The sequence below is a fragment of the Simochromis diagramma genome, unplaced genomic scaffold (assembly GCF_900408965.1).
Source record: "Simochromis diagramma unplaced genomic scaffold, fSimDia1.1 OVJJ01000361.1, whole genome shotgun sequence".
NCBI lineage: Eukaryota > Metazoa > Chordata > Actinopteri > Cichliformes > Cichlidae > Simochromis > Simochromis diagramma.
The window spans coordinates 3,522,368-3,541,058 of NW_024386860.1; the positions used below are offsets into that span (position 1 = coordinate 3,522,368).

General features: G+C 40.7%; 1 protein-coding gene across 2 annotated transcripts in view; it reads right to left on the minus strand.

Moving 5' to 3' along the window:
• Window positions 1-18,691, minus strand: part of atp8b2 (ATPase phospholipid transporting 8B2) — a 28,643-nt gene that overhangs the window by 2,338 nt on the left and 7,614 nt on the right. For both annotated transcript variants that reach the window (XM_040029757.1, XM_040029756.1), the window contains 26 exons: window positions 15,901-15,959; window positions 15,689-15,802; window positions 14,372-14,470; window positions 14,233-14,294; window positions 14,029-14,101; window positions 13,593-13,663; window positions 13,400-13,479; window positions 12,825-12,983; window positions 12,658-12,746; window positions 12,267-12,463; window positions 10,476-10,596; window positions 10,302-10,389; window positions 10,176-10,210; window positions 9,929-10,088; window positions 9,627-9,815; window positions 8,579-8,694; window positions 8,149-8,313; window positions 7,617-7,728; window positions 6,973-7,078; window positions 5,932-6,190; window positions 5,592-5,775; window positions 3,122-3,345; window positions 2,951-3,034; window positions 2,275-2,520; window positions 973-1,111; window positions 513-643 (listed from right to left, as the gene is read on the minus strand). In XM_040029757.1, coding sequence (XP_039885691.1) covers window positions 513-643; window positions 973-1,111; window positions 2,275-2,520; window positions 2,951-3,034; window positions 3,122-3,345; window positions 5,592-5,775; window positions 5,932-6,190; window positions 6,973-7,078; window positions 7,617-7,728; window positions 8,149-8,313; window positions 8,579-8,694; window positions 9,627-9,815; window positions 9,929-10,088; window positions 10,176-10,210; window positions 10,302-10,389; window positions 10,476-10,596; window positions 12,267-12,463; window positions 12,658-12,746; window positions 12,825-12,983; window positions 13,400-13,479; window positions 13,593-13,663; window positions 14,029-14,101; window positions 14,233-14,294; window positions 14,372-14,470; window positions 15,689-15,802; window positions 15,901-15,959 — 3,362 coding nt within the window. The remainder of the gene's footprint in view (window positions 1-512; window positions 644-972; window positions 1,112-2,274; window positions 2,521-2,950; window positions 3,035-3,121; window positions 3,346-5,591; window positions 5,776-5,931; window positions 6,191-6,972; window positions 7,079-7,616; window positions 7,729-8,148; window positions 8,314-8,578; window positions 8,695-9,626; window positions 9,816-9,928; window positions 10,089-10,175; window positions 10,211-10,301; window positions 10,390-10,475; window positions 10,597-12,266; window positions 12,464-12,657; window positions 12,747-12,824; window positions 12,984-13,399; window positions 13,480-13,592; window positions 13,664-14,028; window positions 14,102-14,232; window positions 14,295-14,371; window positions 14,471-15,688; window positions 15,803-15,900; window positions 15,960-18,691) is intronic.

The following is an 18,691-nucleotide window of genomic DNA, read 5'->3' on the forward strand; positions in this document are numbered from 1 at the left end:
ATCTATCCAGCAGTTCATCAAACTATTTCTGCTGCTTTTAAACTCATGTTTTAGGTCATCGAAACCCAGAACATTTTGCACTTAACTCAAAATTAACCTCATCATAAAAAAAAATCTGTAATAGTGACTGTTGAGAAACTACATGCAAATCAAAGCAGGAACTTCTTCACAACATCTTGACATCGGCTTCGGTTGGATGCACGGCTAAGCTCAAGACATAACGTCTGATAAAGCCACACACTTATGTTGGATGAATTTACTGAAAGCAAGTCATGACATTAGGGGAAACTGACTAGGTCAATATTTGCAGGGTATTAAAGTGCACTGTGACGGTTAGCAATAAGTCCCGACCACCCCACACAAAGACACACAAAGATAAAATGTTTTTACACATGCAGTTAATCATTGCACAGAGTTCAAACTGACGTTCTAGAAAGACTGTAAAGCATGTTGCAAGGAAGAAGATGGAGACATCAGTGTTAGAAACGCTGTGTTTTTGTGTGTTTTCTCACCGTGTCTGAGAGCTGAGGTTTGAGGTCCAGCTTGAGGAAGCGGAACGCCAAAACTGGAACTATGCATATTGCTGTTGCCAGTGCAATCGTTAACCACACGACTGGCTGCAATAATGTGCTCTGGGCACTACCTGCACTTACAAACAGACAGGGAACAGACAAATGTGTTTTAGACATGTCTTGCTTTTCACTGTGTACACATGATTATTATTATTATCTCCAACAGTAATGCATGTGGTGCAATGAAGTGATATCAGATTATACAAAATCAATCTATTCTCAGTACTGAAACCTACTTGTGTTTAGTTTTTAGACTCACAAAATAGATTTTCATTACAAAAAAGCATGTAAATTATCGATGAAAACAAATCGGTGTTGGCAGAATGATATCGGCTAAGAAGAATTACAGTATTTGATTTGCTGGTACACATGTGGCTGAGAAATGGGAGCAGGGACGAACCTACAAAGTGGAACTGATTAGGAAAGATCCTGAAGAGGGTCTGACTGTGCAGAGCAAACATGATGATGAAATAGGAGCCCAGAGAGCCCCACACAAACACATGGTTGAACACTGTCCAGAAGCCGGTATCGAGAACAACCTACAAACACAGACATGCAAACAAAACAAAAAGAATAAACCCCCAGAAAACAGCAGATGCTGACAGTTAATATGCCACTCCTGAACAATTAATTGTTATACAACGCTGAGCTTGCCACTTCCCTGCATTTCTTTATATTTTGCTAGTAAAATGGGAAACAGGTGCAGCGGTTTATTGAAATCTGTGCAAATATACATGGAAATACAGGATATAAGCATTAATACACAATTCTAATGAGTTTGAAAATTTATATTGTGTATGACCATCTTTAATCTTCATCTCAGCCTGAGCTCTCTTAGACAAGCTTTCTTGTAATTTCTTTAAGTAGTCTTCAGGAATATTTCTCCAGGCTTCTTTAAGTAGAGCCTCAAAGCTCTACTTTGGATCTTGGCTTCCTTTTGTTCTGTTCTCTGTCGACATGATCCCACAATCCTTCAGTAATGTTGAGATCTGAGCTCTGGGGAGGCCAGTCCATGACTCATAGTGTTTTTAGGTGCACCTTTACTGCATTCCCAGTGTCTTTGGGATCACTGTCATGCTGAAAAATGAAGCTGTTGCCAATCAGATGCTTTCACGATGGTACTGCATGGCGGGTCAAAATCTGATGGGACTTTTCTGTGTTTCACCAATTTTGACAAGTTCTCCAACACCACTGGCTGAAATGCTGCTATAAACCATGACAGAGTCTCCACCGTGTTTTATAGATGACTCACTGTTCTCCATACGTATTGATGATGATTTGAAACAAAAATTTCACATTTGGATTCATCCTTCCATAAAGCCTGATGCCACTGATTATTTTAGTTCAGTTCATGTGTAATTTGGCACACTTCTTCTTAAGGAAGAGAGAGTTTCTCATCCACTGAGACCACCTTTGATGAACAGTAGATGGCTAAACTGCAGCGCCAGATGCATCTCTATTTCTTCACGATGTTATTTTCAATACAAATGAAAAAAAAGAACCTTCTCTGAAAGTAATTAAGTACAAAGACTAGATGAGAAGAAACTGGGAATGTAATTTAAAGAAAAACCTTGCAAGACCAGAAATGACAGCAAGTCTGGCTCCTTTGAAGTAAAATATAAAGAAATGAGGGGTGGCTCAACACTTTTGCACAGCACTCTGTGAGGCAGTCGCCTGCTTAAAGCACTCTACAGTTCCTCACCTGTACACTGACCACAATAACCAGGGCTGTCGCTGTGGTGACTGCAAAGGTCTGGTAGTCAGCGAGGGGTACTCCGTTGCTCTGAGTGGCATTGGACAGGACAGCATATGGAACAAAAAACAGCACCACTGATGTGTAGATGCCCTGGGCAATGCAGATGAAGAACTCTCTCTTGTTGAAGAGGAGGTTGAGCTGCCCGGGCTCATACAACTTTGGATATTCCAAACTTCTGTGATCAGGAACATCCTGCATTCATAGAGGAAGTGAGATGCTGCGTTTACTAAAATAACATTATATAGAAACTACAGCCAAAACTTGTGGCTTGGTGTTCTGAGCAAAATGCTAACATCAGCATGTGAAAACAGTTCCATATTTCATGCTAATCCTGAGTACTGTCACCTCAGTTAAAAGGATGTGGTGTTGAACTTGATTGTCTGGGACCTTTTTGTGTCTGTTCTGGTTTTCTCCCACAATGTGTGCAGTATTTTTAGCCATGGTCCAACAGACTCTGGCCAAAAACGTGTCTTATATACATTTTTTTTAAAATTCACGAGACAGATTTCAAATGCAAAAGAAAATTATTTTCTGATTCATGAAACTTCATGGAGTTTTATAAAAACGAAATGTAAAATAAAATCTTATGAGAGCTCAATACAAAGGAATAAATGTGAAAGACCTGGTCAAATATCCCCATGGCCAGCACAGGGAGGGAGGTGTAGACAATGTTGAAGAGTGTGATGAAGTACTGATCGTATACGGTCTACAAAAAAACACACACAAACAGAGTTATAATCATGACTGTAACCCTTTAGACGTTATGATAAAAGCATAACCTGTACTCTCTGACCTGGGCAGAAAAACCACAGAAGAAGCCAAACCAGAAGTGCACCATGGTGAAGGCAAAGTTCTTGTAGAAGAAGTAGCAGAGGAAACGGCACATACGCAGGTAGGACCAGCGGCCGTGGACCAGCAGGAGGCGCTGTAGAAAGCGGAACTGGGAAAAGGAGTAGTCACTGGCTAGCACAGCCTGGATGCCCTCCTGACCTGAGATACCAACTCCAATATGAGCACCTGGAAGCGTGCAGATGAAATGAAAAGACAAATTCAAGAGATTTTTTTCCCCCCAGTTTTCTATACAGACAGTGCTGGGGAAAAAGGATTTGACCCCTTCCTGATGTCTTAGTTTTTATACATATTTGTCACACTTACACGTTTCAGATGATCAAAGAAATTTTACTTTTACTAGACAACTCTAAATCTTTCATTTTTTTGTGTGTTTTTTGAGCCACTCCGAGGTGGACTTGCTGTGTGTTAATTGTCCTGGTGCATAACCCAAGTGAGCCTGAGCTTCAGGGCACGAACTGATGGCTGGAGGTTCTTCTTCAGTAGAGAGCAGAATTTATGCTTCCATGAATTATAGCAAGTCGTCCTCAAGCAGCAAATCAACCCCAGATCACAGTACAACCACCATGTATGATTATTGGTATGATGTCATTTTCATGAAAAGCTGTGTTAGTTTTATGCCAAAGGCCCTCAAACCTTTAAAAAAGTTCAACTTTTGTCTCATCAGTCCACAGAATATTTTCACAAAAGAGATCATCAAGATGTTTTTGATAATTGATGTTTGTGAAACAAGCCTTTGTGTTCTTTTTGGTCACTAGTGGTTTTTTAACTTTTGAATTCACCCATTGATGCCATTTCTGTTGAATCTCTTTCTTATTGCTGAATCACAAACTCTGATCTTAACTGAAGCAAATGAGGCCTGCAGTCTCATATTGAAATTTCTTTGATCCTCTGAAACACGATGAGTGTGACAAATATGCAAAGAACTAAGAAACCAGAATGGGGCAAACACTTATTTGCCCCAGTGTAGACAATGGTAAAAGTTTCACACTGTTTTTTTCTCAGATGTGTATGATATCAATGAGAGGGGAAAACCAAAATGGTGCACTCAGCTTTGACACCTCACACGCCTACTGTTCAAACCTTCTGTTTATCAAGAGCAGACAGTCAGAAGAAAGACTGAAATAAAACAACTGTTGCATAAAGGACCAGAGCATAATAATAAATAAACAGGATTATTATAAACTGTGAATAATATAAAGCTACTTGCAGAGTCCAAGAGTAAAGAAATAGAGTACAGGGACATATGGACACAACAGGTTACCTTTAGGCCCTGCTGTCTGTATTTTACACAATCTAATAAGTGAAAACTGTGGCAAAAGCTAACTCTAGCTAATAAAACTTTATCATTTTCTAACGGAGAACCTTTCCTCTCGGTTATGAGCTATAGTTAATGCCATGTTGAATAACTTAGCAACGTTAGCATGCTCATTACCTTCCTGTCGAGAAGACTAATGCCACATAACATTATGTGGAGAAAGAAAGCGGTAGCCAGAAAATGTTTTCACAACTTGGGAACCCAAGGTTCCCACAAACTTCCCACAAACTTCCCACTAACTGCTGGTAACTGATTGGGAAACCAGCATTACCATCAGCAAAACCATAATTCTCAGTTTAACTTGAGTGTGTGTTCCATTTTCAATAGCTGGACAAAAAGAGCACAAAAGGGGGAAAAACATTTGATTGTTTCGAGATTTTTAAATCAGAAATTACAGGAAGTGAACCAATCCTTCTCCTCACTGCTGCACTGATTGCATTTCTGTTTTGCACTTGCATGCAGATATGTAGACATGATGTACATCCACAGACAAACACACACAGGCTGATGCACTTACAACACACTGATTACAAGACATGCAGAGAAACAGAGCACGGAGGTATTAATAGTTTTCTCTTTTAGTTTGCCTTTAAGCTTAGAAATAAATATTATGAAGCAATGATTGACAGTATAGTTCAGTCTTAGTACAATTATTTGTACAGTGAACAGTTCAAACACAAACCTCCTTTCTATTAAACACAAATACGTTTTCTTCTAAACATCTTTTCAAAGCTTAACAGGACATATTTGGTGTTTTGGGATTTTAGGAGTGACACTAAAATTAAATGTGACTTCTGTCGATTTGTTTTGTTTGTCGGCGTCACATCCATCTATAAGCAGTGAACAAATAATTTGTAAATAAGGCCTAAAAGAACACTGACAACCAAACCTTTACCTCAGGAGGACTCCTGCAATACAGATTTCCACATGACCTACATCACTACTAGGAACAGCGTGCAGATAAACAACTTCTACAGCCGCACTTCTGCTTAGGATTTCCATTGCTTAAAAGTAGACAAGCCACCCAAATGGCTAAACCCAACTTCTCTCTTCTTTTCTGAAAACAATATTTCAGTTACACTTTTGCACAACTCACTTTTGATCATGCTGATGTCATTAGCACCGTCTCCTATAGCCAGCGTGACGGCCTTCTTGCGCTTCTTGATGAGCTCCACCACCTGAGCTTTTTGCAGTGGCGTGACTCTGCAGCAGATGACCGCTTTGCACGCGCACGCTGTCGACACAAACTCTGCCTCCATGTCTGCTTCGAGAGCGTGGGCCTACCACAAGACAACGGAGAGAGGTTTTAGACGTTCAGGTGGTAAAAGGAGTCCAAGTTGCTGCTTTGAAGAAAAGTACTTAATGAGAAAGAATTGTTTTTATGTAACTAAGCTTAAATTTCCATGACAGATATCATGCAGGAGTGTTATTCATACCAGACTGTGACCGTTGATTACGAGGGCAAACTCTCCTGAGATGTTGTCCATTAAGTTAGAGAGAGGCAGAGGAGGAGGAAGGGGAGAGCCATGCAGCTGCTTCCCCACTCCTCCTCCACTTCCACCTGCCGTATCACCTCCTTCTTGTCCTTCTTTGAATCCATTTCCATTGAAACATGGCTCCCTCCATCCCTGCATTCCCTCCTCTTTAACTCCATCTCTGGTACGTGACAGCTCAATCATCCTTTCCCTCGCTCTTCTAGAGAGGAAGACAAACAAAGCCCACATCAACAGTGTCTATCTGCATCACAGAGACATAATTACATGACAACATGATCATGCACAGCAAAAAAAAAATGAGATCTGAGTGTGGGATAAGGAATATAGACTCAAAAAAGCAAGTACATAGGGGATAGTTGGAAAAGTAACATGGATGTGAAGAAGATTAGTGATAATGGCAGGTTTTATCCTGAGCCTGATATTCCAATATAGGCTCTTTATAACTTGAATAATTGCACTTTCCAAGTAAATTTGAACATTGCACAAAGAACATCAGAGTTCTTCTGTCTTTGAAAGATAATTTTATTCTTTTGCACCATTACACTGGATTTGCTCACTTTCTAAACTGACTTCATAGTTAAGGGGTATGTTGCAATGCTGCTCATATTTAACCTTGTGAGTTCTCAGCCATAATCAATGATGACTGGAACTCTAACCCTTTGCTATCAGTTCATGTCATGATGATCACTGAAGTCTGAGAAAAATCTCTTTCAATTATTCCTTTTTGCTTTTATCTAAAATGTCAGGGTCATGAATCAGTCCTCACAGGGTGAGCTGGATGATTTGACTAGAAATGAGTCAAGAAGCTCTGGTCACTGTCGAGTGATTCTCACAGAGTAGTTGGAACATTTTGCTACCACACCTACCGACTTCAATCATGCATACATTTCTTAGTTTCTGCCCGCCCGTCATCTGGAGTTTGGCATTTATCTCGATCCCACAGTGTACAGTCTAGTACAGTGTGCACATAACCAGACTGACCTGAGTTCTTGCCGTACGCTCTGGACGGTGTGGCCACTGATGATGAAAACCTCGGTCATATCATCTGTCAGCATCTTGCAGGAGTAGCCTATGTTTACAGCCGTTTCTGTGTGAAGGAATGGGAGAGGATCTAACAAATACAAGTGCTGCTTCGGTTAAAAGCTATTTGCTAATGTACTGCTCGTCGTTTCAGCTACTTCTCCCTTTGCAGGCATGCCTCTGGCCTTAAACTATAATAGCTGCTGCAGGCATGTCAGTCAACATGTCCCTTTATTTTTCATTCACTGCACTCATTCCTACAGCCTACGGTCCTTTGGTGATGACAGAATACATGATAAACTTCCAGAAATTAATTTTTCCAGTGCTAGCCCAGTAAATAGGTTCAGATTACAAAAGCAAGAGGGGTGTAGCAGTACTGTATGTTTACATGAATGACAATACACCCACATAGTCAAGGTGCAAGTAGATGCACTGATGCTTAAAGTTTTCAGTTTCAACAACCTCCTCATCACAAGGATGCTGCTCTATAATTAGTTTAAATTTTGCAGATTCTTTTGCTTTTTAAACCCTTGTCTAAATGGTTTAAATGTTTTAAACATGCACACTAAGTTCTGAAAGCTGGTGCAAAACTGTGTGCATCTCACCCTGTTTATCTCCAGTAAGAACCCAGATTTTAATGTTAGCCAGAGAGAGGATAGCGATGGTCTCTGGAACGCCTTCCTGCAGCTTGTCCTCTATAGCAGTGGCACCCAGAAGCTAGAAACACAAGCCGAGAGAGAGAGAAACACAAACAAATAAATTCCATATTTAAGGAAATTTAAGACAGGCTTAAATGCAACTTTGTGTTAACACTATGAGTAGAAAATCCAAACTCAAAAGCATACGTGTGCTCCAAATATAGAAAGTAAAAGAAAGGAATTTCCCTCGAACTGCTTAAGTTTCAGTGATCCCAACAAGTTCCCCTTGCTCATTGCAACATTTTTACTTTATTTGAACTTTTTACATGAAGGGCAAACGGGCCTACATACACACACACACACACACACACACACACACACACACACACACACACACACACACACACACACACACACACGCACACGCACACACACGCAATAAATAAGACACATTATCTTGATACAGATTCATACATTATCTGAAAATAAACTCACTGACCATCATATTTTGTTCTATTTCCTCATAAGCTGCTGCCAGTCTATCCTCCCTGCAGTCTGTGGCCTTATCAGCAAAGCGGTGGCTCTCTGACCAGGCCTCCCATTCATCCTCTGACAGGTCCCTGTAGGCCAGAGCCAGGGTCCGCAACCCATCTGCTGCATACTCCTAGCACCAAAAATATACACATAAACATGTAGAAAAACAAAAATATACAGCAGGGACATTAAGAATCACATGACTAAGCATTAAGTAGTGTTGTTTGATGATTTTTAACTTATACTTAATCTAAGAAATGTGACATGCCATGATGAGGTTGACTGTCTCATTAGGAGAAGGTAAATAAAAATGAAGTGCTGTTAAAAGTTGTTTTAAAGTGTGGAGACTCTAGATGGCAGTGCAGCTCAAGCCATCCGTCCAAGAGCTGACTTACATTGAGGTGGTCTGAAGTAATACTCATTACTTCCTGGTTACAAGGGTGGAGTCTTTCCAACAGAACAGTGTCAGCTCCTTTACAGTAGAGACGAATCCTGCCCTCTGGGTTACGTACTGAAAATAAAAAAGAGAGAAATGAAGAAAAAAGAAATCTCAGCAATTCAGACAATTTTTCCATCACCTTTACAATAACGGAAGAACTCTTCAACAAAGGCCACCGGTAGTCTTTATAATTATGGGTGTATGTGTGTGTCCTCAGAGCCTGGCAGCAGAGGTAAAAGTAATTTATGACCAGAGGTCAAATTTACAGCATATTCATCCATCTATCCATTCATAGCATATTTCAGCTATAAGGGGTCTAGAGGTGAGATACACCCTATACAGGTCACCAGGTTATTGCAGGGCTGCCACAGAGAGAAGGACAATCATACACGTTCACGGGCAGTCCAGAATCACCAGTTAACCTAACATGCACGTCTTTGGACTGTGGGAGGAAGCCAGAGTAACCCACTTCACACAGAAAGACCAAAAAAAACCCCCCAAAAACAAAGGTTAAAACCCAGAACTTTTATGCAACAATGTGGCAACAAAGATAAAGATTGCACCACAATGCCATCCTGTACAGCCATACCAGTTTCTGCTATGGCAAGCTGTTAAGTGATTGTCTTGTGACATTGCACAGATACACGTGGCCCTGAAAGGTCGAATGCACTGCAACTTACGAAAACACAAATAGAAAAATGCTGCAAAAGCGCACAATGCACAATGAAAGTTAAAAAACCCAAATCTCACAAAACAAGACAATAATGTGACGTAAGTGACAGAAACCAAAATATGTGGAGGATTGCACTGAGACACGCTTGAAAGAAGCCAATGATTTATAAGTGTTGTTTTTGCATATTTGTTTCCTTTTCCATTGTGTGCTTTTGTAGAATTTTTCTATTTACTGGTGTTTTCTTATGTTGCTGTGCATTTGACCTCTCGGGGCCACCATACGCAGGTTTTTTGTAGTTAAATCAGAAGAAAAAGCACGGATTGCTGCATACCTATAACAGACATTCGCTTGCGTATGTTGTTGAAGTCCAGTATGGCGAGCAGCGAGTAGGTGACGGTGCGTCCCATTTCTGTGGTGGTTATCGTCCCAGGGGTTCGGGAGCGAAACACAAAGCCAAAGTTTCGAGCCGCCGTCACTAAAGCGCCCTCGTCTGGAGACTGAGCCTTATAAACCAGCTCTCCTGTGCAGGCAGGTAAAACAGTCGTTAAATATTATACGATAACGAATGAGCAGATGTTGAGTTTTGATGTCATTATTTGCTGTTTTGCAGCTTCTCTCTTTTTTTAAGCTCACCCTCACTTTTCTCCTCACTCATAACGGTGTGACAGAGGGAGAGCAAGCGGAAAAACTCATGAGTGCACGAGTCTCCCACTTTCACTGATTCCAGCAGCTTGTCATCATAGAAGCAGAAGTCTGGGTCCGCCAGCGGGTTGAAGGGACTGAAGTCCAGCCTCTGAAGACAAATGAGTGATAAATAAAATCACAGGTGATAACAGACATGCATGTGATCTATGATTGATCAAAAAATACTCATACGCACCTTTGGCTGAGTTTCCAGTGGGTCTGTTAGATCACCTGACAAACACATCGGCACCACATGTATGAGCTCTGATATACACGTACATACGGTCTCTGCTACATGCACATGTATTGTGTGTGTCCTTACCGTAACTCTGTCCATTGATGGAGCACTTATTGAACGTCATGATGTTCTGAGTGAGCGTTCCAGTCTTGTCACTGAAGATGTATTCAACCTAGGATCATTTTAGGAGTATATAACTACTCAAAGCAAAGCACGATGGATGGATTTGCAGAGTACAGAGTGAGTCTGGACACTTACTTGTCCCAGTTCCTCGTTCAGAGTGGTGGTCCTGGCCTCAGCTGCTGTGTTACATTGTGAGCAGAACATCTGTTGGTCCCAGTTAATGAAGTAGCTGTGACCGAGCCTGATCACCTCCACACTGAAGCAGGTGAGGAAGGGGAGAGGTTACAAACTCCGAGCCGTTCACAGTTTAAAATAAATGTAACTAAGTAAGTAACAGAACAAGTGAGCACAGAACAATACAAAGATTTTCTGGCCAAATACATTTGGCATGCAGTCAGTGCAGTTCACTGACTTACTGATTACCAAGGACCAGATCTCTTTGCATACACAGTAAGATTGTGTGCATGTAAAGACAGAAAAGCATGTAGCGATTTTTTAAAATCACGTTTATACAGCTGTGTGCATGTTCCTCTTTTCTAAATCTCAGTCATTATTAAATATACGTTTCGCATGTGCACAACTCTCATTTCCACTTCTCTGACTGGATATAGACACCAATACTTTCAGTACTTGCACTCCTATTTGCACCTGAAGCTGTCTGGAAAACAAAAGACCACAACTGGCTTGACCAGAGGAATGAAGAAAACAAGAAAAAAGAAATGTGGGTTTTGTTTGCCTCACTTCTGGAGACACAAACAGAAGAAAAACTCTTGTAAATGAAAAATAATTGGGGCCATTGTACCACTAGGCACCAGCTTTTTACAGCACTAATATTACCAATGAATGACTGTGATAAGAGGACTGATAAAACCAAGTACACGATAAATTTTCAATGATGTTTGCAAATGGCAAACACTATCTCCAACTGCTGCTTTATATTAATCACTGTCTAACTAATCTTTATCTCTACTTCCGAGTATTGTGGTTGACTTTCTATGTAAAGTTGGGAACACGCATGGTCACAAGTCCAGTATTATGCAAATTGTTGTGCAACCCATCATTTCTTGATATTTTTGAAGTACAGCAATCTATTGACACACAGATTGCAAGATATAAGGAAGAAGTAAAGTTTATAAATGTTTATATGTGTGTGTGTGTGTTTAAATCCAGGTATGCTTTAACTGCTTTGGCAGTGTGTTTGGGATCAAGACAGAGCCTCGACTATGTTTTACAGATGGCTGTAGACGCTGTTGTATCTCTCTCTTTACCTCCTGTGAACATCTTGATTTCAACGGTCACTAAACACAAATGTGAAAATTTCATATTTGGATTCATCACTCCATCAGACTTGTTGCCAGTTCTTAAAAATGGCTTCTTAACAGCTGCACTACTATTGAGGCCATTTCTGATGAAGCTTCAGAGAACAGCAGACGCTTCTTTTAGGTCCTGCCTCAGGTCTTTGCTTTGTCTTTTCCAATTCCATAAGGACTTTCAGATGCTATTTATCTGTTGTAGATAATTCATTTTAGTTGTTGAGGTGTTAGGTTTTGAGTTAGTCTTCATTTTTATGTTTTAATGATTAACAAACACACAAAAACAAGCACTCCTACGAACACTGTCAGGTACACGGACTGGACTGAAAATGAGTGAAAAAGAAGCTAATGTCCAAAGAAACACTATAAATGATTTTCAGAAAGTCTGGAGCACTTTTGCTCAAGACAATTAAAAAAAGTATGAAGTAAGCCTGAAGTAAGCAAAATATGAGGAAATGAGGGTTGGCTTAAGACTTTTGCACAGTATTCTATCCATGAGGTCCATACATTCTTTCTTTATAAACACCAGTTTATATGTGGGAAGGGCAAACACAGGGTTTTTGTCTGTAAGCATCATTTATATATTCTTATAGAACTATTGTTTTCTTCCTACCTGACATATAGAGAGATAGGCACGACGGTATTAAGAATGATGACGTAGGACCAAAAGGAGAGGAAGGCCGAGAACAGGAAGTTATTCACAGGAGTGTCCCAAGCCAGGTAGCTCTGGAACAAGGACCCCACCTCTTTCTCCCACCCTGCATTACCCACAGCCAGGATCATACCCATGCACACCAGGAAGCCAAATATCTGACAGAAAATGGACACAGACGAAAAAGTAGAGAGTAAATAAATGAATTTTATAGTTAGATCTGTAGTCATTTAAGCCTAAGTTAGAACAGAATACATCACTAGTGTAGATATATGAAACTAAATTCAAGCCAGTGAGATCATGTCCTGAAATAGTTATGAGCTATGAAAATGAGAAGTGTGGGATGTCCTACCCAGAGGACCAGTGTGTTCATCAATCGATCGATACTCGTACGCTTAAACTTGGTGCGACCGCTGTTCTGCATTAGCTTGGTGTCTGGGCCTGGCAAACAGAAACAGGATTAGACTTGCAACATACAGCAAATGCATTATTTTTTTGTGCAAACATGCACACACCTACCTGCAAAGATGACCAGGCCATAGCAAGCCTCTGTGTTGCGGAGCACGCATCCTCGGAGGAGCATGTTCTGATTGGTCAGGCTGTATTTCTTCTCTCTCCAGTACAGAGTCCCGGAAAAACGATCCAGCTTGTTGTTGGGAGGCTCACACACCACCTCGCCTTCACACAAAGAAGAGTGTGGACAAGCAAACACACAAATGTAAATTAGATGCTCATTCATAGTCATCTGAATCCAGTCACTGCTATGTTTTTAGAATTGAATTAATCACCCGGATGACATCACGCTGTTGTCGTGCACCTGAACACGTGCACAGAGGGAGGATCACACACCTTTTGTAAGCTGATGTGAGGCAAAACGTGAGCAGATTTGCTGCAGTAATGCATTTTCCCGAGCAGGTGAGGAGTGTGTGGGTGTGATGTGCTGACAAAGTGATGCGGTGGCTGTGTGATAGGCTGCCATTCACTGATGGTGGAGCGGTACAGAAAGTGTGTGTCTCTGTTTGTGTGTATGTGTGAATTTTAGTGTGCATTTGTTATCAGAAATGTGCATTAGCATGATTCTCCTCCTAACTCACCGTCAAATGAAGCCAAGTTGTTCGGGTCTCCAAGTTCAGATGTCACTGACACAGACTGACGCACCTTCATATTGGTCTCTCTGCAAGATAAAACCACACACAGCAGTTTAGATGTAGTGTTGCGTTCCTTCTGCAGATTTTAGGTTTTTTTTGGTCACGCGAACAGATGTTGAGGTGCAGCGTGTTTTCTGACCCGTCTAGCTCGGCTGTCTCGATGTAACAGAGACCATGAGGTTCAGTGCTAGACAACAGGAGCAGGTCAGCCTGAAAATGGATACAACAGCTGAGATTAGCATCAGCACGGTCAACATGGACTGAACTAGAAAAGCGCTGATGACACAGCAACGACTGTTTGCATCTATTACAGCTACAAGAAAAGGCAGAATAATTGCAACTGAAAGCATGTTAGTGATTAAATGTAGCACTTCTAATGAGGCACATAATGCATTACAATCCATTTAGCATCAGAGCTTGTGGTCTACTGAAAGCTATTATGAACAAACAGAGGTCTAAAAACACGAGAAGATGCTGGTGCTGAACACTAAGCTGGTGTAATGGTAGATAAATGGGCCTTTTCGGACTACTGATCACTATGTTTTCTTTTGTTTCTGTGCTGGGTGCACACTTACTGCCACAAACTGGTTGTTTTCCAGTTTAATAATATCACCCACTCGAACATTCATCCACTTTTCATTTTGAAGCCTGGAAGAGCAAAACGAAGAGAAACAGTAAAAAAAAAAAAAAGTAACGGATGCTGCTCTATTTTAAGAAACCTCTTAAATCAAGAGATGGGTAAAATCTGAACAGGTAAGTTGTCAGATGTAATGACTCACGAGCCACGGATGAGGACCTGAGACTGACGATTGTTCACTTGGTTGTCGCTCTTGTGACGAAACTAGAGATGACAAAAGGTAACGTGTAGTAGAAATACAGACTCGTATCTGTGCCTGTGGTGCATGAAAACATACTCACGTAGTCATCCGTGGCATCCTTTACTGCAGTGATGCTCAGCACCAGAGCTAAAGGCACGATGGTGGTGAACCAGGAGAGGGAGGAGATCTGAGGTATCAACTAAACACAGGGAGACAAAGCTTATTATGAAAATTACTTTTAAAATGGAACACAAAGGCAGTGTAAGATACAGAGATAGCTACGTCTAACCCCAGCCACATCAAAGACAGCTTGTTATGATGGTGAGTGTACCTGATGGTACAAAATCATGGTGAGACAGTACCAAGGAGGCAAAAACAACAAAGCTACAGTACACTGGTTTGTTTGGGTAGTTTTAAAATAAGCATTTGTTCAATAATAGACCCCTAACTTCACCAGAGTGTTAGGAACCAAACCTTGCTTTTAGTTGAACTATAACATAATATAACATTTTGGGGCTTTGAAATGAGTTTAAAGGAGCTGGGGGGGTATGATTTCATTTTATCTAGCAAGGTTTGAGATTGCAACTAACTCAATATCTCTAGCCTAATGAACAGGAGAACTTACAGTGGCTTCTAAAAATGCAAAAACATAAAAGAAATAACAGCAAGAGCGCTCTGTTAGCCTGGACTTAAAATCAGCATCCTCACTGCCCCACAGTCACGTGCTAATGATGTGCAGGTTTCCCTGCATATCATTTGATTACACACTCATTTACTATTATTTAAAATATTGATAATTGATAACATGCCATCACTACAATCATACAGTACAGTACCAAAGTACTGCACGTAATGAAATTTTGCTGCTGGTGTGCAGAAAAAGTTCCAAGGATCGGCCTCTGGCACGTGTGTTTTTCTGGCTTTATTATGACAGGAAAGCTAGAGGAGAGAACAGGGGGAAGAGGCGCAGCAAGTGGCCTTGGGCCTCTGGTCTGGCCTGACAGCATATAGTTTGCCTCATTCACACAATGAGCTAACTGTGTGTATGAATTTTCATGTTACTCCATCCACTAGACATTATGACATAATCAAGAGGCATTTGTTGCCAGTGAAATGTGTTTGAAATGATTTGTTATGAAATAACTGATCTCATATTCTGCATTGATGTTTTTTTTTCATCATATTCTCAAGTGCAGGAAACTGTGAGGCTCACTACTTCCCTGAAAGTCTTTTATTAATAGCTTATTTTCCATTTCTACAACAGATTAGATCAGCCATTTGGAATTTGAATGTACCAATATTCATCTAATTTTGTACCACCAAACTTTAACTAACAGTTACTGATCACGGTCCTTTAAGGGCGTTAACTAGAAAATCATGTGCTCCTTATGCCTCCTGTCTGTCTTTGATTTCTCACCTGTAGTATGAGCAGGAAAAGAAAGTAGGTGTTGGCTACTTCCTGGAACTGCTCAAACAGATTGACGGGCAGAAACGTGATGATGTTGTACTTGGATGTCATGATGCAGTTACTCTGGAGGATTAGGAGGGAAGAAAATACCTCTCAGTTAAATTGCTTTACGAGTATAAATATTTTAAATATGTACAATAGAAAACAGCAAACTCTCTTACGGCATACTGAAACTTTTCGTTGTACTCTCTGTCATTGGCTCTGACCCTTCTCTCCTCCTCTGCGGAAACACAGCACACAAGATGAGTCATTAAGGCATCAAAAAAAACACATGCAGTAAGTCTGCATAAGGACGAATTTTTAGCATGTTTGGCAAACTGCAGAGTTTAAAAATGTCGGCACTATTCACAGCTTCCTAAAACCTGGAAACAAAAGAGAGGGAATCAAGCAGTGAAATCAAGACGTTTATTGTCATATACACCCCAAAACACAGTGGTTACACTGAGCAATGATTGTTTTACTTTGTGAGTTGCCCTCACAGTAAAATAAATATCTACACTAAAAGAAAAGAAAAGAGTAATAAGCATAGAAAAACAAATAAGATAAATGAAGTAGTATGTACAGAAGGCTCGATTGTGGTTAGAATATAAAGTACAAGATACTTATGGATGCTATCTTACTTACTAATGGTAATGGACATTCAGAATGTATGAGTGTTATTATATAAAACTGTATTATATTGTGTGCAATTGCAGTTGTACAGGTCAGTATGGAAGAAAACAGCCGGCAGTGTTGAAGCATGTATTCATACATCACTGACTGTGCTGTGCATTGGTTGAGTGTAATAGATACAGAGTGTCAGGCAGGAGCCATGCAAAACCAATAAGCAGGCCAATCATCGCTGATGTTTCGTTAGCTGCTACTACTCTTTGTTATTAACCAGATGTGCAGTCGTGGCCAGATACACGCAACCAAACATGAGTGTGCGTGCAAAAGTTTAGGCACCGATATGGGCAGATCATAGTATAGTCTCCAAGTTTCAGAGAGTAAAATTAAGACCGTTTCTTTTTCCTGTGCTCAATCTCTTGTGCACCCCTCCTCCTGACCTTGCACTTTATCCTATTGCTGTTTTTAGGTTTCTGTTATGCTGATGCAAAGTAGTTTGGGAGTTCCCCTCCTCATCTTCCTCCAACACCAGTCGCTTCTCTTCTAATATTAATGAAATGGCTTTTAAAATGAAATGACTGGTCATTTTGAACAGGGCTGCACACAGACACACACCAAAGTAATAATATCCAAGACCAAGCGCATGTTTTGTGCACGAAAGCACAGTCCTTAGCATACTTTTGACAGATTTGTGAAAGGCAGTGAGGTGCCACAGGAAGGGACATCACACAACAGAAACCGATAGGCTATAATCAAATGCCGGCACATAAACAAAGACGCTGTGGTTTCCTGTGTTTCTGCAGCACAGTGAAGCTTTCACACTGCTCATAACCTACATCTTTGTCCCTGCTGCATTCAGCTTCACCAAAAGAGACAGAGGCCACTTAAAGTGATCCCATTAGAGCTGCACTTTACCGTCAGATTATAAGACAGATCTGATGTGACAGATTAGCTCTGGTCGGCTTTAGACCAGCTGCGCCTTTGTCAGGGTGGTTTTAGTCAATTTAGAAAAACACGTTACGTCCACTTATTGCTGATGGTGTTGAGTGAGACTGACAATGAGAGGGACACTAGCAGAAATAATTACATCATTGTTTGTTATGTTGATAAAATATTGGCATATTTAAATGTATTTTGCTCCGGTTTATTAAAAAGAGGTCAGTTCACAACTACGGTCACCTCATGGTGCTTTACACTGTAAAGCAAAGACCATACAACATTATAGAAATAACCCCAACAATGCAATAATTTCCGGTAAAGTGCTTGTTAGGCTGGCAACTCCCTGTTACCACATAGAGACCTCAAGCAGAACCACGCTCAGTGAAGAGTAACTATCTGCCAGGACCGGAAAAAGAAGGCCGAGAAAACAAAAGCATGGTCAAAATTTGTTGCACAGTGCCCTGAAAAAGTATTTGCCCCTTCCCGATTTCTTTTTTAATATATTTGTCTATCTAACATTCAACAATTTGGGGGTTCAGTATCTCACCCAAGGACACTCTGACATGCAGACGGAAAAAGTGCAGGATTGAACCACTGCCCTTCTGATTAATAGACAACCTGCACTACCTCCTCAGCCAAAGCCACAAATCCAGATTGAGATATTTTTGCGTGACTTGTAAAAGATTGCCCATGCTGGAAAACCATCCAGTGCGACTAAATTAAAACAATTCTACGAAGAAGAGTGGGCCAAAATTCCTCCACAGTGATGTTAACGCAAGTAAATACAAAACTGTAGTCTTTAACTTTGTTGATTATTAAAATTTGTTTGTATGATCCAAAGCACGTAAGTGTGACAAAGCCCCCAGGAAGAGGCAAATTGTTTTTCATTGTTTCCAAAAGCAAGTGAGTTACTTTTGTTTTTAATATTCCTATCTGTCACCGCAGCTGTTGTTGAGTAGCACGATTTATTAGAAAAAAATTCTAAATAGTTACATAAGAAAAATTGTTTTAGGCATCAACTTCCCTTTCTTGGAGTTTCTATCTGACAGATGTGAGATTTCTGGGTGCATGCAAAAAGCTGTGAATGTGATTGTGCACAATCCACATACTTTTCCAATCCCTCTGGCATTTCTCCTCCTAAGATGAAGGTCATCGTGCTGTTTTCTGAGACAAATGTCCACCAGAGAGATCTGTCTGACATGCAGTGCCAAGCCTGCTGGGAAAAGCCAAGATCCTTGTGCCAGCTAAGCACCAATGTGAAGTCAGGACCAGCCTGTGTCTGTCCCAGCCACTGCTGTGCAAGCTGAACACCTCAGCCTAAATGCATGAGCATCTTTAACAAACTGCTCAGTAAGTGTTTAATGTCTCTGACAACTTCAAGGGCATTAGAAGCCCTGACGCAAGCTG